At 39.6% G+C, this 23586-nt stretch overlaps 1 protein-coding gene across 2 annotated transcripts in view; it reads left to right on the top strand.

The window, feature by feature from the left end:
• The window catches only part of LOC126170733 (probable ATP-dependent RNA helicase DHX34), a 220975-nt gene that overhangs the window by 82172 nt on the left and 115217 nt on the right, over positions 1-23586 (top strand). For both annotated transcript variants that reach the window (XM_049920748.1, XM_049920749.1), the window contains exons 9-10: positions 337-551; positions 12947-13141. In XM_049920748.1, the coding sequence (XP_049776705.1) occupies positions 337-551; positions 12947-13141 (410 nt within the window). The remainder of the gene's footprint in view (positions 1-336; positions 552-12946; positions 13142-23586) is intronic.

The raw sequence follows: 23586 nt of genomic DNA on the forward strand, positions 1-23586 counted from the left end.
TCTCCCCTGACCCTCCATTCTGTGTGCCTTTTTTGAACTGTACCCCAGTCCCTAAACCTCTTCAGTCCTTTTCCTTCACCCCTCTTCCTTCCCCTTCAATACTTCTGTCAGAAGGAGCCAGTGGCTCCAAAAGCTTGTGACACTTTGTGTGTGTGTATTCTCCTGCCACCACTTGGTGAGTAGATTTTTAATCCATCCATTTATATTTACAACATTACAAATGTATTTCATGAGATCCATGACTGCAGTAACATATATACATACATATAACTTAACCTTTTTCTGTAAATTATCCATTTAAAAAAAATCACTTACCATTGCCAATTTTTCTTTTAGGTCGCACAGGACCAGGAATCTGTTATCGTCTATATTCGGAAGAAGAGTATTCTCAAATGGAGGAATATTCAACTCCTGAGATAAGACGTGTTCCTCTTGACTCGCTGTTGCTGCAGATGGTAGCTATGGGTCTTCCAGATGCACGAAAATTTCCCTTCATTGAACCACCACCTGCTGATAGCCTCGAGAACGCCATCCTTTCTCTGAAACATCATGTATGATTATTTCTTTTTTGGTTCATAAAAATTGTAGATGGTACAGCTTGTATATTCCACAAATCCATGTTTATTACTGATTAATAAGTTCTTAATATAGTGATTCTTGATCAATATGCGTGTATACGTACCGAAACTCTGAAACAAAAGAAAACAGACTTTTCACATTATGGCCCTGGTAGTATAGGTGTAGTAACCAAATAATACATGAAACTGATCCAAATAACACAAATATGGTTTTATTTATAAACCTCTGAACAATGAGAGAAATAAGCCTCTTGTGACCCCATATGTAACAAGACAAAAAATATCATACAAAGGTACAACATAAGCAATACACAGAACAACTGATGTGAACGGTGCAAGCTAAAAGAACATAGTGAGGGTTAGTCAGCACTGTTCTGCACTTATATAGGCGCAGGTTACTGGTAGATGGTGCAGCGGAGACCATGCTGTGTGCATGCTTCCTACAAACAGTCTCTAGTGTCTGGCCCGCACTGATACAGTTGGTGGTCAATTTAAGTACACACATGCACCAATGCTACACTCATCGCACCAGCACTCAGTCACATACACTCATAGCAGGATACAGCATAGAGCTTACGAAGATTGTTCTGTATTCTGTAAGATGTTGGCTCAAGAGGTCTGCGTAACACATGGCATATTCACTTCAGCAATATGTAGGCTTGATTGAAACAACAAATTTACTGTTACAAGTCTCAAATTTCTCACTTGTTGTTTCAATTGATAAAGCTACAAATTTCTCACTTGTTGTTTCAATTGATATCAGTAATGGTTACTGTAAAGCCCAATTTAAAACATCCATATTTAAAATATGTGTAGGATACAGTGAATAGAAATCATGTGGTACTATTTTCTCCCTTCCAATCTAGAAGTGGGCAAGAAAGGATTATACAAGCCAAGAGTAGGAAAAGTTTTAGTGAGTAGGTAAGGAGGAAAGGGTTGGAAAGAGAGGTCTGACAGGTAGAATAGAATGCAAAAGAGGTACAAAATAATCAGAGACAGTATATGTAGTAATTAACTTTTTAATATGTGGAAATGACAATGGCTTGATATATGCCGATGTTTAATTATTGTTTTGTACACTAGCATTTACAGTTTTTGAAACTGTACGTACGAGGGGCGTTTCAAAAGGCCATGCAAAGTCCGAGAAATGGCACGACCGGCGTGTTATGTTTAGTTAGTAGCATCTTTGGAAAGATTGCACACCAAGTTTCAGCCTTATTGGTCTATTTCTTTGTGTTTGGCATTCGTGTGAATCAAGGAGTGATTGTCAAAAAATGGACAAAAAAGAATTTCGCGTCGTAATTAAACATTACTTTATAAAAGGCAAAACGCCTCAGAAGACTAAAGAGAAGCTTGATGAACATTACAGTGACTCTGTACCTTTGATTAGAACAGTTTATAAGTGATTTGAAAATTTTCAGATTGGCCATATGGGCACAAGTGATGCTGAACATTCTGGACGCCCTGTGGACATTACAACTCCAGAAATCACTGATAATATCCATGATATAGTGATGGATGACAGAAGAGTTAAGGTGCAGATTACTAGTGCTGTGGCCATCTCAAATGAATGGACATAATATTTTGCATAAACATTTGGACATGAGAAAGCTATCCGCAAGATGGGTTCCGCAATTGCTCACCAAAAATGGAATCGTGTGAAGTGCGGCAAGGATGGTTTTCAGTTGTCAGGAAGAATCTGCAGGACTTTAAGCATTATTTCATCACTGTGGATGAAACATGGATACATTGCTATACTCCTGAGACCAAAGAACAATCTAAACAAAGGGTTACTAAGGGAGAATCTGCATCAAAAGAGGCGAAGGCCGTTCCTTGGGCTGGAAAGGTTATGGCGACTGTCTTTTGGGATTCGCAAGGGATAATCCTCATTGACTATCTGGAAAAGGGTAAAACTATTACAGGTGCATATTATTCATCGTTTTTGGACCGTTTGAAAACCGAGCTGCAAGAGAAACGCTGGCAATTGGACCGCGTAAAAGTCTTTTTCCATCATGACAGTGCACCAGCACACACCTCAACAGTTGTGGTCACAAAATTAATGGAAATAGGATTCCAACTCATTTAACATCCCCCATTCTCCAGACTTGGCTCCCTCGGTCTACTATTTGTTCCCCAATTTGAAGAAATGGCTGGTGGGACAAAGATTTTATTCAAACGAGGAGGTGATTGCAGCAACTAATAGCTATTTTGCAGATTTGGACAATTCGTATTATTTGAAAGGGATCAAAAAATTAGAACAGCGTTGGACAAAGTATATAAGTCTAAAAGGAGACTATGTTGAAAAATAAAAAAGGTTTACCCCAAACACGTAAGTATTTTTTATTCTTGCACGGACTTTTCAAACGCCCCTCGAATTAGTTTGATGAATGTAGAATATTAATTTGAGAGATGATATAGAACTACAGTAAAACCTCTGTTTTATGTTAATGTGTGGTCCAGACTTAAAAAATGCAAAACTGAGGAAAATGCTAAAATCCCCCAAAATATGAGCAAAAACACAAGTAATTTACATATCTGATTAAAAATCACAATCCTCTTCAATAATTTGTATAAACTCTGTCTAAGTGAATGAAATTTAATGTACAATACAATGTTTATGCAATAATTTGTGCTAATTAATTTCATCAGTCCCTAAAAAATCACATATGTGTACCAGCAAGTAAAAACTCATCAGAAATTTGAAATTGGTATCTGGGTAGAAGGTATTGACCTGTTTTTCGACATGCTATGACTACAAATTATGCCTTCAAAACTTGTATTTTGTGAGGTTGTCCTTTGTGCCCACCCAGAAAAAAGCAAAAATTGATGAACAAGGTGAATTAAACCATAGTGATTAAACCATAAACATAAATGTGGTCATCTGCTTAATGACACTTTGTTTCATTACTGTTATCGTTTAATGCTTTTCTTATGAGCTGCACTTCATATGCTCACCACCATTAAAGTGTTATTTTAAGCTGGATGAGAGAAACAGAGAAGTGAAGAAATGAGATAAGTTTATTCCCAAACTGAAGTTGCAAGCTTATTAGAAGTCAGCTCAGTGAATTTTGTTCACTGTGTAAAAATGTAAACTAGAAAGTAAGCTCAGGTGCTACAGTTTCGCTCCATACTCACTATTACTGCTGCCAATATTTATTATCTGCAGTGAGTGGTGTGTGCAGTGCAAAGTATATACATGAGTAGTGTATGTAGTTGTTGCAGCTGTATCATGTCAGATTTGAACACGAAATGTGCTATCAGAAAACCCTTGTTCTATTTACGTGTAACATTGCTGTCATAGCACATCGTTTGCACAAAAAGTACATTTTCAGCAGTTCACAAAATGCTTTCATGCCTATCTGCAGTCGCATTGGAGAAGGGCCACTCACCCTCTCCACACATCCAGTAGGTGAGCTCATTTTACGTGTGTTAGTGTGGTGTGGTGGCTGCACTGGCTATTGGGTGACTTAACAAGTCACCAGCCAATAAGAGTTCCCGAGCCGGAAATGGGAAACACTTCCTCGATAATGACTGAGCATATTCTTCAAGACTCAGTGTTTGAATTTAAAAAGTGAATGATTCATATTGTTACTGAATACGGTATGTTGGAAATACATGCAGAAAGATGAGACAAGGAAAGGTGGTGTTTGGGCCCCTTCATCACGTATTGGCTCAGTCTGGAACACTTCCGCGTCAACTGTCTTGTTTCTTCATTACTGCTTGAACCTAGCAGTAGTTGTATCATAATATGGAGGTGAAGCTAAATTTTGCAAGTTGTGTTGACAATAATAATCATGGATTACTTCCACATTTCCTCTCTCACATCTCCCCTCTCCACAACAGCCTAAAATATTTCCTTAATTCCAGCACCACCCATGGTGTGAACCATCTGTCGTTTGAGTCACTTAGTTGTTCGGTCACATCATATGTCAATAGGAAGAAAATGGGACGAAGTCAAGCGAGACGTTGAGTAAGAACTTAGATCGAGGCAGACCTTGTGAGGAAGAAATGTAAAATCAGGGAATTTTTAGCATTGATCTTATGCGTTCTTCATGTGGGTTACAAAGTTATGGTGCAGAATCACGAAAAATGTAAAATCGAAATTCCACTGTACATGCTTCTCATTATATATACAAACTAGTCACTACAAAGTGTACATCAGATACTACGTACGTAACTGCACGTATATTTAATCCATAGAAAAATGTACTGTATTTTATTGTAATTAATGCAGACTTGTCTTCACAACCATGAAACACAAGAAGTTGGGTAGGCCGTTCATTTGCTTTTGATCTGATTTCTGAACTTCCTAGCTACTTACTGCTGCAGAACTGTTGTCTATAACAGCATCTTCAATAGTACTTTTATGCCAGTATTTAGGAACACGTACACTGTCCAGTCGCATTAATATAGCAACCTGTCAAAAGCCTGAATAACTGCCTTTTGCAGCCTGGACCATGCGAGACATAAAGGAAGAGAGTCAGTGATGTTTGGATGCACTGTCAGGGATGTGGAGCCATGCCATCTCAAATGGCTTGGCCAGCTGTGCTGGGTTTCTTGGTTGAAAATCCATGGTGCAAACACCTCAATTGAGGTGGTCCCACAAATTCGTGCTTGGGTTTCAAGTCCAGGGAGTTTGGTGGCCATAGTAGTGCAGTAAACTCATCGTGGTGCTCTTCAAACCAGCATGTATACTCCGCGAGCTGTGACACATTACATTGTACTGCTGGTAAGTGCCATGTGCCAAGGAAAAACAAACTGTATTTAGGGATGAACAAGATCCCCAAGAATAGATGCATACTTGTTAATCCATTGTACCTTCCAGAAAAATAAGGTCACCCAGGGAATGGCACAAAAAATTTCCCAGGCTATAATGCTCCCTCCTACTGCCTGGACTCTTCTGACAATCCAATGACCATCAGTTTGATGGAGCATTAAACATCATTCATTCAGAAAGACCACCTGTTGCCATTCAATAGACATCCAGTTGTGGTATTGGCATGCAAATTTCAGCCTTCATCACTAATAAACAGCAGTCAGCATGGGTGCATTAACCACGCGATTGCTGCGGAAGCCATACACAACAACGTTCGCTGAATGTACATTGAGAAGGCTCTGTTCCTAGCACCTTGGTTCATCTGTGCCTTCAGTTATCTATTCGCCTATACACATCTCCACAGCTGTTGTTCAGCCCTGTCATCTATGGCCCGTGGTGTACAACAGTTGCTTGGCACTGGTTTTAGGTGGTGCCTTTTTGCTATCCTTGGTATACTTCAACACGGCGGCATGCGAACAGTCCACAAATTTAGTTATTTTGGAAATGCTTCCACCTGTGGCCTAAAAGCCAGTGATCATATGCTTTTTGATGTCAGAAATTTGTTACCAAACATCTCAAAAACTTTGTGACATTTGCCTGCTTTATTTCTTTGTTGATGGTCCTCGGTGTCGACGTACTGTGTTGTGATACTGTCTGAAAAAGGGGGGGGTGGGGGGGTGGAAGTTCAACACTGACTACTATAAATGATGTAGCACACAGTTTCTTAGTTCTTTATTTTCACTGTTCCCAACCCCCCCCCCCTCTCCCCCCCCCCCCCCCCCCCAAATATACACAGTTAATATGGCCAGTTCCCTATTGGTTAACTTTCAATAAGCCTCATTAATAGTTTGCAGGCAATCATCAACATACTGCTACAATAGTTTACTGTAGAACATCTATGAGCAGTAAAAAACTAACCACACATTTCACAGTCTTTCAAATAAATTGAACAGAAACTGTCATTGTATTAACACACGGCCTATTGGTGTACCACCTATTTCACGATTAAGTTGGCGCATTGTTGTTGACCTAACGAGCATGGGTTTCTTGTCTGAAAATCGTCCATGGACTGACTGTCTCAGGACCAAAAATCAGGCCCTTATATATCATCACAATAATAGGCGCTGAAACTACACATTTTTTGATGATTAATTTACAGAAATTAAAATTCAAACTGAACTCATTAAATTAACTGAATACATTGAAAAATTCTGTCTTTTTAACAGTTTCTCCTACTACAAGAGTTAGACCAAATTAAATGTTTAAATGATGAAATTAACAGATATAGTTACATGAACAATACTTTGGACAAAACTGGTAATTACTTTGGAATTAATTAAGGGCTGGCGTTGCTAACATGTTTTCGAATAGAGCCAAATAAATACTTCTAGAATGCTGTTAGTTGTTTCTCCAAATGTTTATAATTAGTTGTTGTTGTTGTGGTCTTCAGTCCTGAGACTGGTTTGATGCAGCTCTCCATGTTACTCTATCCTGTGCAAGCTTCTTCATCTCCCAGTACTTACTGCAGCCTGCATCCTTCTGAATCTGCTTAGTGTATTCATCTCTTAGTCTCCCTCTATGATTTTTACCCTCCACGCTGCCCTCCAATGCTAAATTTGTGATCCCTTGATACCTCAGAACATGTCCTAACAACCGGTCCCTTCTTTTTGTCAAGTTGTGCCACAAACTCCTCTTCTCCGCAATTCTATTCGATACCTCCTCATTAGTTATGTGATCCAACCATCTAATCTTCAGCATTCTTCAGTAGCACCACATTTCGAAAGCTTCTATTCTCTTCTTGTCCAAACTATTTATCGTCCAAGTTTCACTTCCATACATGGCTACACTCCATACAAATACTTTCAGAAATGACTACCTGACTCTTAAATCTATACTTGATGTTAACAAATTTCTCTTCTTCAGAAATGCTTTCCTTGCCATTGCCAGTCTGCATTTTATATCCTCTCTACTTTGACCATCATCAGTTATTTTACTCCCCCAAATAGCAAAACTCCTTTACTACTTTAAGTGTCTCATTTCCTAATCTAATTTCGTGAGCATCACCCGACTTAATACGACTACATTCCATTATCCTCATTTTGCTTTTGTTGATGTTCATATTATACCCCCCTTTCAAGACACTGTCCATTCTGTTCAACTGCTCTTCCAAGTCCTTTGCTGTCTCTGACAGGATGACAATGTCATCGGCGAACCTCAAAGTTTTTATTTCTTCTCCATGGATTTTAATACCTACTCTGAATTTTTCTTTTGTTTCCTTTACTGCTTGCTCAATATACAGATTGAATAGCATCGGGGAGAGGCTACAACCCTGTCTCACTCCCTTCCCAACCACTGCTTCCCTTTCACGTCCCTCAACTCTTATAACTGCCATCTGGTTTCTGTACAAATTGTAAGTAGCCTTTCACTCCTTGTATTTTACCCCTGCCACCTTCAGTTTTTGAAAGAGAGTATTCCAGTCAACATTGTCAATAGCTTTCTCTAAGTCTACAAATGCTAGAAAGGTTGGTTTGCCTTTCCTTAATCTTTTTTCTAAGATAATTCGTAAGGTCAGTATTGCCTCACGTGTTCCAACATTTCTACGGAATCCAAACTGATCTTCCCTGAGGTCGGCTTCTACCAGTTTTTCCATATGTTTGTAAAGATTCGAGTTAGTATTTTGCAGCTGAGATTTACTAAACTGATAGTTCGGTAATTTTCACATCTGTAAGTACCTGATTTCTTTGGATTGGAATTATTATATTCTTCTTGAAGTCTGAGGGTATTTCGCCTGTCTCATACATCATGCTCACCAGGTGGTAGAGTTTTGTCATGACTGGCTCTCCCAAGGCCGTCAGTAGTTCTAATGGAATGTTGTCTACTCCCGGGGCCTTGTTTCAACTCAGGTCTTTCAGTCTCTGTCAAACTCGTCACGCAGTATTGTATCTCCCATTTCATCTTCATCTACATCCTCTTCCATTTCCATAATATTGTCCTCAAGTACATCGCCCTTGTATAGACCCTCTATATACTCCTTCCACCTTTCTGCTTTCCCTTCTTTGCTTAGAACTGGTTTTCCATCTGAGCTCTTGATATTCATACAAGTGGTTCTCTTTCCTCCAAGGGTCTCTTTAATTTTCCTGTAGGCAGTATCTATCTTACCCCTAGTGAGATAAGCCTCTACATCCTTACACTTATCCTCTAGCCATCCCTGCTTAGCCATATTGCACTTCCTGTCGATCTCATTTTTGAGACGTTTGTACTCCTTTTTGCCTGCTTCATGTACTGCATTTTTATATTTTCTCCTTTCATCAATTAAATTCAATATCTCTTCTGTTACCCAAGGATTTCTACTAGCCCTCGTTTTTTTACCTACTTGATCGTCTGCTGCCTTCACTACTTCATCCCTCAGAGCTACCCATTCTTCTTCTACAGTATTTCTTTCCCCCATTCCTGTCAATTGTTCCCTTATGCTCTCCCTGAAACTCTTTACAACCTCTGATGTAGTCATTTTTTCCAGGTCCCATTTCCTTAAATTCCCACCTTTTTGCAGTTTCTTCAGTTTTAATCTACAGTTCATCACCAATAGATTGTGGTCAGAGTCCACATCTGCCCCTGGAAATGTCTTACAATTTAAAACCTGGTTCCTAAATCTCTGTCTTACCATTATATAATCTATCTGATGCCTTTTAGTATCTCCAGGATTTTTCCATGTATGCAACCTTCTTTTATGATTCTTGAACCAAGTGTTAGCTATGATTAAGTTATGCTCTGTGCAAAATTCTACCAGACGGCTTCCTCTTTCATTTCTTAGCCCAATCCATATTCACCTACTATGTTTCCTTCTCTCCCTTTTCCTACTCTCGAATTCCAGTCACCCATGACTATTAAATGTTCATCTCCCTTCACTACCTGAATAATTTCTTTTATCTCATCATCCATTTCATCAATTTCATCATCATCTGCAGAGCTAGTTGGCATATAAACTTGTACTACTGTAGTAGGTGTGGGCTTCGTGTCTATCTTGGCCACAATAATGCGTTCACTATGCTGTTTGCAGTAGCTTACCTGCACTCCTATTTTTTTTTATTCATTATTAAACCTACTCCCTCATTACCCCTATTTGATTTTGTATTTATAACCCTGTATTCACCTGACCAAAAGTCTTGTTCCTCCTTCCGCCGAATTTCACTAATTCCCACTATATCTAACTTTAACCTATCCATTTCCCCTTTTAAATTTTCTAACCAACCTGCCCGATTAGGGGATCTGACATTCCACGCTCCGATCCGTAGAATGCCAGTTTTCTTTCTCCTGATAATGACGTCCTCTTGAGTAGTCCCCGCCCGGAGATCCGAATGGGGGACTATTTTATCTCCGAAATATTTTACCCAAGAGGATGTCATCATCATTTAACCATAAAATAAAGCTGCGTGCCCTCGGTAAAAATTACAGCTGTAGTTTCCCCTTGCTTTCAGCCGTTCGCAATACCAGTACAGCAAGGCCATTTTGATTAGTGTTACAAGGCCAGATCACTCAATCATCCAGACAGTTGCCCCTGCAACTACTGAAAAGGCTGCTGCCCCTCTTCAGGAACCACACGTTTGTCTGGCCTCTCAACAGATACCCCTCTGTTGTGGTTGCACCTACGGTACGGCCATCTGTATCGCTGTGGCACGCAAGCCTCCCCACCAACGGCAAGGTCCATGGTTCATGGGGGGTTATAATTAGTACAGAATTGATATTTGTTTATAAGTCAACAATAGAATTTAAGTTATGATACAATTACTGATTTCACCCTATAATAAAAGATATTAACTAGTAATTGTCAAAATAAAGTAGAAAATCTATTACATACACAGAACTAAGCACAAAGCTAGATCAGGTACTATATCCTTTAAGACTGAGGGCCAACCTTTCTCTCCTATGGAAATGCAGATTATACTCATATATGTTAACAGCAATCAGTCAAAAATGAAAAAATGAATTCTAAGGAGGCAGATGGCAAAACAAGAGGGGAAGTAAAAAATGTACTGAATGTACTGTGTATGATATGTAAATATATATGCAATATAAAAAGGGGAAACATTGTTACCAAAAATCTCAAAAAGAACTTGATCAATTTACTTCATAATTTTACATGTTACTCTAACAAACATTTAGATGAATATAGAATATATATTTTTAAGGTACATAATACATAAATGTGTGTAACATACGTGATATGAAATGTTATTCACAAAAATCTCAAAAAGTTCATGACCAATTTACTCCAAATTTTAAATAGTACTGTTGTATTTCTGGCTTATCAGCTCATGGTTAGAATACTACTGCAGAATCTAAATTTGCAGTAACAATAAATAAGGCTAAAAGTGAGAGGGAGAGAGATGAAATAACAAAGTGGAATAAGGAAATGGACATAGAGAATGGAAAGGAGGCAGTGGACAGGGGGAGGGAAGGGGAGCCAAGAGAAGTTGGAGAGAAAAGAGGAAGGAGAAGGTGGACAGATCGAGGGGGAAGGAGGAGGAGATGGACAAAGAGAGGTGGTAAAAGAAGATTAGGATGGATATCCAGTTCTCATACGTATTAGAAACTGTGCTTTCTCTTTTCTTTCTTTTCCATTTCACCAGACTGAACCACCACAACACATGGCTGGGTACAGCTAGTAATCTTATACAAAATGAAGAGTAATTTATTTCCACTGCATACTGTATTTCCAAGTGTGGAATGGTTAAATTATAAATTCAGTTTTGGGGTTTCAAGTACTATAGTTTTTTGTGGAAAAAATTTCCAGAAACATCAATAATGTTTATGTAGACTGATTGTTTCAAAAAGTAGTTACCTCTAATACACCAGTCAATGAAAAACGAGCCAATTTATCTGCTGCGGTAGTGGTGAAGCGGCGGCTGCCGCATCGTTTTGCAGTGCACGTTGACCCTGGACGAGCTGTCCAAGGGCATCCAATAAGGCCTATGTCTGCTGATTCTGCAAGCGATAAAATTCGGACAGTAGATTCTGGAGATTGTGGCGAAGCCATGACACAAGTAAATTAGAACAATACGAACGCAAAATCCTCATCGTCAATTGTTGTGGACTGGCAAGACAGCCAATCCACTAGGACGGGAGGCCGAAGGGCACGCGTTTAAGCTCACGCAGGATGGCGTGAGGTCTGGAACAGGACAAGGTCTTTATAGTAGCAAAAATAGTTCCTAGCGTCTGGAATACTTAACTTTAATTCATAATTGGTGAACATCGGTCTGACGGTACATGCATCACAAGATAAATAGCAAATGATAATGGCGCCTTGCTAGGTCGTAGCAAATGACGTAGCTGAAGGCTATGCTAACTATCGTCTCGGCAAATGAGAGCGTAATTTGTCAGTGAACCATCTCTAGCAAAGTCAGCTGTACAACTGGGGCGAGTGCTAGGAAGTGTCTCTAGACCTGCCGTGTGGCGGCGCTCGGTCTGCAATCACTGACAGTGGCGACACGCGGGTCCGTCGTATACTAGCGGACCGCGGCCGATTTAAAGGCTACCACCTAGCAAGTGTGGTGTCTGGCGGTGACACCACATTATCTATGTTGTTCATTTTGATATTGTCTTCACTAACTTCCATAAGATGCAAATTTTTTGACTTAATGTAGGAATGACCATGAATTCTGTCCAATATGTGAGCCGTCATTTAAGTTACAGTTTTGTTTCAAGTATTGCCCTTTTCAATGTCTGCATTATCTACAAATATCATAACAACAAAGAAATAAAGACCAAATACATTATGCTCACCAGAAAGGAACATAACAATCTGAATAAATTATGAGCAGCATGCCTCAATTTTGAACATATGCAGAACTTCAGAAATCTGTAATTTAATATTAACTGGACCAATTCCATATAAACTGAAATAAAATCACACATCTTGAACTCTAATGAATACTTCCATGCAATTAAGACGCTACTGGTCTCCGTTATATTAAACAGACAGATTAAATTGCAAATATGAAAGTTCATGATCAGGCCAGTCATAAACTACTGACGTGAAACATTGACATTAACAAAGACTGATGAGCAGCAGCTGAGAATATCTCAAAACCTGTGATCCAGTACAGTATAATAATGATAAATGGAGATCTAGCAGAAATGCTGAGTTGTACCACCTTATACAAGGAGCTGATATTGTAAGATTGTTAAAAAGTAGGATGATAGGCTGACTTGGACATGTTCGTAGCATGGATGCTGGAAGGAAAACTCCTGAATAATGGTCACCAGTAACATGATAGAGAGGGAGACCACAAAAGCGGTGGATAGGCATTGTGGAAAAGCACGTAAAACTTGTAGAGGATGATGAAGAACTACTCTAGAGAGGAAACTTATTGCAGAGGGTAATACCGACACAGAGTTGTAATGCCATGAGAAAGAGTAGCTCAAAATGCCATATTTTGCCATTCACATGTGTGTCTACATATCTATTTAGTACCATTCTAAATTTCTCTTGTTCTGAATTGTGCTTGTCTTAGAAATTCTTTGATAATCAGGAGTGTATTTTTTCCCAATCCAGGGTGCGATGGATGATAAAGAAAAACTGACAACCATTGGCCGTGTGCTCTCCAATCTACCTGTTGACATCAGTCTTGGCAAGATGTTAGTAGCAGGTTCACTCTTCCACCAAATTGAACCTGTGCTGTCACTTGCAGCAGCACTTAGTGTTCAGAGTCCATTCACAAACAGAGCCTATCGAGATCCAGATTGTGAGGTATGTAAAACAGTGTTAATAACACTTTGCTTTACATGTTGATGTTTGATATGTCCCAGATGTTTGGTTCCATTTATGAATTCCACCCACATTCCAGTGGAGATAGATAAATGAGACTGGAGAATAAAAATATTGTTACATTTTTTGGAAATTTGATTGGTACTTTTTAACATGAAAATTAACAAACTTTTTTCCTCATTCTCTGGTGTAATGTACTATGTTTCTAGTTAAACAGTCAAAGTATGTTGATTGTTTATCTTGAATTTTTTTGAACTCAGTTTTTCAAGGAATGTACAGAGATGCTTCATATCCTACCACAGAATCATAGATGATTCTTTGTATCAATTGATGTCTCACATCATTTATCATCAGGCATACTAGTACTCACTATTTTATGTAGTCACATAATGAAAAGTGAACTTTCTCCTAGAGCTTTAGCTCTCCACTTCAGTTGTTCCTCTGTTTGTTGAATCTGTTACTAGGTGTTATCACACGCTTTCAGTATTTTGACCCAGATTTTTCTGATCCTCTCAAATCATTTTCATTGTCATCATGTGTTTTCAGTATTGCATCCAAGTAGAAAAATGAACTTGAAGATACAGTATATTATCACAGCAGTTGAATTTTACAGTTATTTTACATCTGTTTGAAAATTCAGTGGTTAAGTTGTTTAAATTTCTAGCATCTCCATCATATAACTTCACGTTACTGTTTAAGCTAAAAAGCCATCAGTGTGCAGCAGGTTCCTCAGTACAATACAGGCTTCTCAACAGAAGTAAATTTAATTTCCTCTGAAATGTACATGCTTGTTTCATCTCACACTCTATGTCAAGAGTGTTCAGTATTTGTATTGGTACATAAATTTTATATTAAATATTTAGTTAATCAGTTTTTGCTGATAGTTGCAACCTCAGAACAGCAGTAATATTGAAAGCAAGTTCACTGCAAATAATGATTGTGGCAGGACATACAAGAATCTGAATAGACTTGTATTTGAAAACATGATGCAGAATTCAAAAGAAAGCCTATTTAGAAAATATTTCCTCTATGTCAGAATTCAGGGCACAATCTTGTCCTATGATTGTCCTTTTGACCATTTTCTAAACTATATTCGTATTTCTTTATGTTCATAATTTCTGTTTCTTATACAACTACACCACAGGTTTCTCAGTTTCTATTGTTTCAGAGAGAATATGATGCTGCTGTTGACACTGGACTCACATATAGAGTAGCACAATCCTAATTCCCATATGTCACACTCATCACATTTTCTGTAGTTTGCATAATTCAATTTGAGAAAATTCTGTGGGAAAATTTCTTTGGCAAGACCACAGACTCTCCACTTCCCCAACTGAGCTAGTGCTCCATTTCTAATGAACTTGATGCTGAAGGACATGTAAATCTGAAAGTTTCTTGCTTACTTCTACCTTTTCAAACTGAAACCTTTTGCTACTTCTTCTTGTTTCACACTCTCCCTCCTCATTCTTCATGATTTTTCCCAGCATACAAGTGAAATAGATTTAGTGGTTATGTTTACTTAGGCCACTGTGATCTTTTCTTTCACAATTTAACAATGTTACTGGCAAGGAAATAATTTATGAGAAGTCCAACCCCTAATCAGACTGTGTTAGCAACAAACTGGTTCAACATATTTATTCTATTTTTCCACTTCTTTATTTTCCTGTTTGTAACTGTTTACAATGTTTTACCTCTTCTAAGCTTGTACTGACAGCACATCTTTTTCTCTTTAGTAAAAATAATGTATACTTAACATGTTGCAATTAGCTGTCATTTTTTTTATTTATTAGTGTAAAATGTCGTAATTAATTAATATGTAGCACTTATCTTCAGACATCTATATGACTGTTCAATTAGTCAACTATGGGGACTGTTGTATTATGCTGATAGAGCATGTGACTCTGAGTGTGCCGATTGTAGTGTCGCCACACATGTGTACTTAAATCAGTTGCCAACTGTATATCAGCACTGGCTGGCCACTAGAGGCTATCCATAGGAAGCATACAGATGACACGTTCTCTGCCTGGCCGTCTATCAGGGATTCGCACCTACACTACATGATTATAAGTATCCGGACTCCCCCAAAAACATATGTTTTTCATATTAGGTGCATTGTGATGTCACCTACTGCCAGGTCTCCAAATCAGCGACCTCAGTAGTCATTAGACACTGTGAGATAGCAGAACGGACTTCGAACGAGGTCAGGTGATGGGTATCACTTGTGTCATATGTCTGTAAGTGAGAATTCCACACTCCGAAACACCCCTAGGTCCACTGTTTCCAATTTGATAGTGAAGTAGGAACATGAAGGGACATGTACAACACAAAAGCGTACAGGCCGACCTCGTCTGTTGACTGACAAAGACTGCCGACAGTTGAAGAGGGCCATAATGTGTAATAGGCAGACATCTATCCAGACTATCACACAGGAATTCCAAACTGCAACATGATCCATTGCAAGCACTATACAGTTAGACAGGAGGTGAGAAAACTTGGATATCATGGTCAACCAGCTACTCATAAGCCACACATCACACCAGTAAATGCCACATGACGCCTCGCTTGGTGTAAGGAGCATAAACGTTGTACGATTGAACAGTGGAAAAATGTTGTGTGGAGTAATGAATCATGGTACACAGTGTGGAGATCTGATGGCAGGGTGTGGGTATGGCTATGCCTGATGAATGTCATCTGCCAGCATGTGTAGTACCAACAGTAAAATTCGGAGTCATGGGTGTTATGGTGTGGCCATGTTTTTCATGGTGGGGGCTTGCACCCCTTGTTGTTTTGCATGGCACTATCACAGCACAGGCCTACATTTATGCTTTAAGCACCTTCTTGCTGTTGAAGAGCAATACAGGGATGGCAATTACATCTTTAAACACGATTGAGCACCTGTTGATAATGTGCAGCCTGAGGCAGAGGGGTTACACAACAATAACATCCCTATAATGGACTCGCCTGCACAGAGTCTTCACCTGAATCCTATAGAACACCTTTGGGATGTTTTGGAACGCTGGCCTTGCTGATCGACATCAATACCTCTCCTCAGTGCAGCACTCTGTGAAGAAATGGCTGCCATTCCCCAAGAAACCTTCTAGCACCTGATTGAATATATGCCTGCGGGACTGGAAGCTGTCATTGAGGCTGAGGGTGGACTAACACCATATTGAATTTCAGCATTACCGATGGAGATCGTATCGAACTTGTAAGTCATCTTCAGCCAGATGTCCGGATCCTTTTGATCACATAGTGTGTATACGCACAGAGCAGTGCTGACTCACTCTCACTATGTTCTTTTAGTTTGTACCCCTCACATCAGTTGTTCTGTGTATCACTCAGGTTGCATGTTCTGTATGATACTTTTGTCTTGTTACGTGTGGAGTCACACAAGGCTTATTTCCCTTATTGGTCGGAGGTTTATTCATAAAGCCATATTTTTGTGACTTGGCTTGGTTTCACGTATTACTTGGTTACTACACGATTGGCAAAAAAGATCGGATGGTTCACACGTGTGCAGATTTTAAGTGCCACTTCATTATGTTTAATCATCAAGGACGCTGTGCTACCTGCCATGATTGAACAGTTTACATCACTATCGGCCACTTTGTCGTCCTCCATCAGATAGGGTATCATTCCACTTTTCCTCCATATGATGTTTCAGCTGAAAATTGGGAAGCTTACAAAAAAAGACTGAGACAGCATTTTTTGGCTTTGGTAGTGACAGACTCAAATCTACATCTACATCTACATGATTACTCTGCAATTCACATTTAAGTGCTTGGCAGAGGGTTCATCGAACCACAATCATACTATCTCTCTACCATTCCACTCCCGAACAGCGTGCGGTAAAAACGAACACCTAAACCTTTCTGTTCGAGCTCTGATTTCTCTAATTTTATTTTGATGATCATTCCTATCTATGTTGGTTGGGCTCAACAAAATATTTTCGCATTTGGAAGAGAAAGTTGGTGACTGAAATTTCGTAAATAGATCTCGTCGCGACGAAAAACATCTTTTCTTTAATGACTTCCATCCCAACTCGCGTATCATATCTGCCACACTCTCTCCCCTATTACGTGATAATACAAAACGTGCTGCCCTTTTTTGCACCCTTTCGATGTCCTCCGTCAATCCCACCTGGTAGGGATCCCACACCGCGCAGCAAGCACTATACAGAGGACGAACGAGTGTAGTGTAAGTTGTCTTTTTAGTGGACTTGTTGCATCTTCTAAGTGTCCTGCCAATGAAACGCAACCTTTGGCTTGCCTTCCCCACAATATTATCTATGTGGTCTTTCCAACTGAAGTTGTTCGTAATTTTAACACCCAGGTACTTAGTTGAATTGACAGCCTTGAGAATTGTACTATTTATCGAGTAATCGAATTCCAGCAGATTTCTTTTGGAACTCATGTGGATCACCTCACACTTTTCGTTATTTAGTGTCAACTGCCACCTGCCACACCATACAGCAATCTTTTCTAAATCACTTTGCAACTGATACTGGTCTTCGGATGACCTTACTAGATGCTAAATTACAGCATCATCTGCGAACAACCTAAGAGAACTGCTCAGATTGTCACGCAGGTCATTTATATAGATCAGGAACAGCAGAGGTCCCAGGGCGCTTCCCTGGGGAACACCTGATATCACTTTAGTTTTACTCGATGATTTGCCGTCTATTACTATGAACTGCGACCTTCCTGACAGGAAATCATGAATCCAGTTGCACAACTGAGATGATACCCCATAGGCCCGCAGCTTGATTAGAAGTCGCTTGTGAGGAACGGTGTCAAAAGCTTTCCGGAAATCTAGAAATACGGAATCAACTTGAGATCCACTGTCGATAGCGGCCATTACTATGTGCGAACAAAGAGCTAGCTGCGTTGCACAATGTAATGGTCGCCTGGTCGTAGATATTGCTAATTGCTATAATCGCACTATTTCACTCCCATTTACGGAGCTTGTTAGCACTTGATGTTAGGTTGGCGCCATTAAAATGCATTGTGTTGTAGTAATCTCTGCTACTTGCTGGATCGCTGCTGTCTCTCGATGCTGATGCTGGCTCTACATCTGGTTGTCTAGGGTTAAAAACATGAGGTCCCATGTTTTTTACGTGCTTTTGATGATAAAGAATGAGCGAAACCAACAAATATGTAAACTTCAAATATTTATTACTCTGGTGGCCATCTTAATTCTACTGCCCACCAAAGACCATGACACAACACAAAGTAGTACTTCCGTTACATGTTCTTTGCATTGTTTATCCACATCAAACAATAACACACAAACACACTTTACCAAAGTGACATTCCGACTGCCTCCCAACCGTTCTTGCTGCTTGTATTTATAACATTGTCAAAGAACTACTAAAAAGAGATATAGTTTACAAGTCACATGTACATCTGTTATCATAATTTGTGCAGAAAAGTTATTAATTTGCATTGAGTGACATAATTTAACATGTTATTAAAATGACAGACAGATTTGTTGACTTGACAGAATAATTCTTTGTTACCAAAAGGCCGTTTTTTAGAAGTTTGTCAATTGACTTCTCTAATTTGCATAAATAAGTAAATAACATGAATTATTAAGAATTACATTGGTTTTCGTCTAAAATAGGATTGCTTACGTGAATACTGAGTGAAAACGCTCCTAGTGAACAAATAGGTTTCACTGGGTGATGTTTATTTAAGGAGATCCAAAATACCTAAGTTGGCCACTATTTTTCGTACTTCATATTAATTATTTAAGATGAACTTAGTGTTTTTACATGATGACATTTGCTGTATCAGTGATCAAGTGATATTAACTTTTGTGTGGGTCAGTTACTCAGTATAATTTAATGGGTTGGCTGTTTATGCAGACATGTTATGCAATCATTGTTAACATACACAATAACTTTTCTATAATCATAAATACTCGTTAAACTGGTTGAATTTGGAGGGTATTGCATACTTCGGTACAGTAAAGCCTTTAATATGTTCCGTTACAACAAGAACGATGTTTTCTGGAACCATGCTGATTACGTATCAATAAATCGTTCCCTTCGAGGTGATTCATAATGTTTGAATACAGTATATGCTCCAAAATCCTACTACAAACCGACATCAATGATATAGGTCTGTAGTTCGCTGGATTACTCCTACTACCCTTCTTAAACACTGGTGCGACCTGCGCAATTTTCCAATCTGTAGGTACAGATCTATCCTTGAGTGAGCAGTTGTATATGATTGCTAAGTAGGGAGCTATTGTATCAGCATAATCTGAAAGGAACCTAATCGGTATACAATCTGGACCTGAAGACTTGCCTGTACCAAGTGATTTGAGTTGCTTCGCAATCCCTAAGGTATCTACTTCTAAGAAACTCATGCTAGCAGCTGTTCATGTTTCAAATTCTGGAATATTCCATTTGTCATCCCTGGTGAAGGAATTTCGGAAAACTGCATTCAATAACTCCACTTAAGCGGCACAGTCATCGGTAACAGTACCATCGGCACTGCGCAGCGAAGGTATTGACTGCGTCTTGCCGCTTGTGTACTTTACATACGACCAGAATTTCTTCGGATCTTCTACCAAATTTCGAGACAATGTTTCATTGTGGAACCTATTAAAGGCATCTCGCATTGAAGTCCGTGCCAAATTTAGCGCGTCTGTAAATTTTAGCCAATCTTCAGGATTTCGTGTTCTTCTGAACTTTGCATGCTTTTTCCATTGCCTCTGCAACAGCACTCGGACCTGTTTTGTGTACCATGGGGGATCAGTTCCATCTCTTACCAATTTATGAGGTATGAATCTCTCAATTGCTGTTGCTACTATATCTTTGAATTTGAGCCACATCTCGTCTACATTTGCATAGTCAGTTCGCAAGGAATGGAGATTGTCACTTAGGAAGGCTTCTAGTGACACTTTATACACTTTTTTAAATAAAATTATTTTGCGTTTGTTTCTGGTGGATTTGGAAGAAACGGTATTGAGCCTAGCTACAACGACCTTGTGGTCACTAATCCCTGTATCAGTCATGATGCTCTCTATTAGCTCTGGATTGTTTGTGGTTAAGAGGTCAAGTGTGTTTTCGCAACCATTTACAATTTGCATGGGTTCGTGGACTAACTGCGCGAAATAATTTTCGGAGAAAGCACTTAGGACAATCTCGGAAGATATTTTCTGCCTACCACCAGTTTTGAACAAGTATTTTTGCCAACATATTGAGGGAAGGTTGAAGTCCCCACCAACTATAACCGTGTAAGTGGGGTATTTATGTGTTACGAGACTCAAATTTTCTCTGAACTGTTCAGCAACTATATCATCGGAGTCTGGGGGTCGGTAGAAGGAGCCAATTATTAACTTAGTTCGGCTGTTAAGTATAACCTCCACCCATACCAATTCGCACGGAGTATCTACTTCGACTTCACTACAAGATAAACCACTACTGACAGACACAAACACTTCACCACCAATACTGCCTAATCTATCTTTCCTGAACACCGTCTGAGACTTTGTAAAAATTTCTGCAGAACTTATTTCAGGCTTTAGCCAGCTTTCTGTACCTACAACGATTTCAGCTTCTGTGCTTTCTATTAGCACTTGAAGCTCAGTGACTTTCCCAGCACAACTACAACAATTTACAACTACAATTCCGACTGTTCCTTGATCCAAGCACATCCTGCATTTGCCATGTACCCTTTGAGATTGCAGCCCACCCCGTACTTTGTGCAAAGTCGTATTCCTCTTGTGGATTCCATGTAGGGTGTATCACTTACTGTGTCAGCTTTCTCCTTTACAAGAACTGGCTTCTCTTACTTTTGATCACATGTGCAGTGTACCGTATTTACTCGAATCTAAGCCGCACTTTTTTTCCAATTTTTGTAATCCAAAAAACCGTCTGCGGCTTAGAATCAAGTGCAAAGTAAGCGGAAGTTCTGAAATATGTTGGTAGGTGCCGCCACAACTAACTTCTGCCGTCGAATATATGTAGCGCTACACAAGCATGATTTGCAGGCACAAAGATAAATACTGGTGCCAAAACCTCTGCATCAGTAAATAAATTTAAAAAAGGCGGAAGACGAGCTTTTTTCTCCGCCCCGAATTTCGACCACTGCATATTCATACATTATCCAACGAAGTAAATACAAATTCCGTATTGTTCATCTTCGAGTGTAGCAGCTTTTCAATGTACTACGGAAGTCCGACTGGCAAGACTGTTTGCGATGTTTGTCAGTATGGCCAATTCTACGTTCTGAATTTTTTCCTACCTGTGAGAAGAGATGGTTGCTAATGGGAACTTTTGTGAATCACATGCAGTATTGTCTTCACCATAAGAATAATACGAATATAAAAATTTTGCCATGTATTCTTTCGTGTTTGCTGCTATCTCATTTAAATCCTGTCTGGCTAATAGACTACGAAACTAGAGTGAGACAACAGCAAACGCGGAAGTATACACATATCATGTTTATATTCGTATTATTCTTATGCCTAATAGGGATACAGTCAGAAATGAAGCACGGCAATTGACTAGATTTTTGAATCTAAGATGACTAATTTCTGTGCAGAAAGTAATGTACTAAAGAGGCGTCTGCAAAGATTTTCAAACGGAGAAAAATTTTCGCTAAACTCTCGTTCAGAACATATTCTATCATACGCAGTTTATTACTTGGTTGTTGTTGATCATTAACAAAGAAAGCAGCAGTGTAAATAACAACAAATAGCAGTCTCTTGCCATTGTTTCGCTACTGAGACAATTCCTCTCTTTTTTTTTATTGTAAGCGGCGGTAGCACGCACAAAAGCAAACCATGCCGCGAGCGGCGACAGGTCGTAAACATTCATTATCAGAATGCGACAAACAATGCATGACACAGTACAGTAATGTATTTTCAGCTCCGAGTGACGTAAACACCTATAACAAAGAGAACAGCACTTATCAGATCACAGAAAAATAAGCAATCAATTCAAACCAGACGAAGCACGTGAAAAACGAAGGGTACCCGTATAAATACGGACGGAGCGCCTGACGCATAGCAATGGTTACCTGGTAAAGCTTAACTGCTAAGCTTACGGCTCGAACCAAACTACTGTAGCTGTATCGTTATTCATTCGACCTAAATTGTGTCTCATATTACAATGGACCAACTTTGTTTCGCTTTGGAGGTGCGGCCTAAAGCTTCTCTCCCCTTGAATTTTGAGTCTCAAATTTCAGGTGCGGCTTAGATTCGGGTAAATTTTTTTTTCCTTAATTTCAAGTCTCGTTTTTCAGGTGCGGCTTAGATTCGAGTGCGGCTTAAATTCGAGTAAATACGGTATGTCCAACTACCATTGCAAATGAACACGTCATAGCAGTGCAAGTTAAATTCTACTGATGCCACAAAAAACCAAACCAGTCACACAGGATCTGGGCAGCCAAACTTCACGGCCTGAGCCATAAGTGTCAGTTTGTTACTGATGCCCATAATGACTCTGTTCAGACTCTGTGGTGCACAACACAATTATCTGCATAGCTCCAGAGAAGGAAGTGCGCCAGATGGCTTTACTCTTTGAAAATCCACTGTTGGGAGAAGTTTTACAAATACCACAATCTTTTGAAGTTTCTCAAGCAGCAAGTGACAAAACTGACAGTAGCGTCACAAGATGTGCCCACTAGGTCGACAGCTAGCTTGCATAAGGAAGCCGCAGTGGCGGCAGTAAACATGCGGGCCCAGTGCCTAGAAGACCAAGGCCAGACCGAGCAGCTGCGACCGCCACAACACCAGCATCAGCATTTTCTGTTTCCTTGTTCTTTCTTGTTTGTCCAGCATGGACATTCGGTGTGCCCTAAGCACTTGCAGAGAAAAGGCCACATTGCCTCTGTGTATCGTCCGCCAAAGGTTACTCAGGATATGGACATTTGGCTGCAATGCTTGTGACTTCTCCCAAGTTGTTTATCGAGTTAAGAGTGTTTTTTCCCCAAATGTTCCAGCTACAGGTTGACACAGGTGCTGCAGTTACGTTATTGAATTCTCAAACCTATGTGAGTTTAGGCTCACAGCCATTGCCACCAGTCCTGCTTAAGCTGGTCAGTTATAACAAACAGAACACAGTGCTGTTGGGACATTTTCAGAATCTGCCTCTTACAAATCAGTGGTACGTTCCATTACATTTTTGGTAGTCGCTGATGCCAGTGTTGAGAACTTGTTCAGGGTCAATGCATTTCAGGTGCTTAGATTTTCCATCACTGACGCAGTTCACCTTATGTCCAGTCAGGTACCCTATTCTCAATTGGAAACACTGTGTGAGGAGTTTTTGGATTTGTTTTCGAAAGGTATATGGTGTACTATGAATTTTTCTGCTGTCATTTCTTTGGAGACCATGACTCATTTTTGTCGGGTGTGTCCTATTCTTGTCACTGTGAGAGATCAGGTGAAAGCAGAATTGGACAGTCTTCAATCTC

The sequence above is a fragment of the Schistocerca cancellata genome, chromosome 1, assembly GCF_023864275.1.
Source record: "Schistocerca cancellata isolate TAMUIC-IGC-003103 chromosome 1, iqSchCanc2.1, whole genome shotgun sequence".
NCBI classification, from domain to species: Eukaryota; Metazoa; Arthropoda; class Insecta; order Orthoptera; family Acrididae; genus Schistocerca; species Schistocerca cancellata.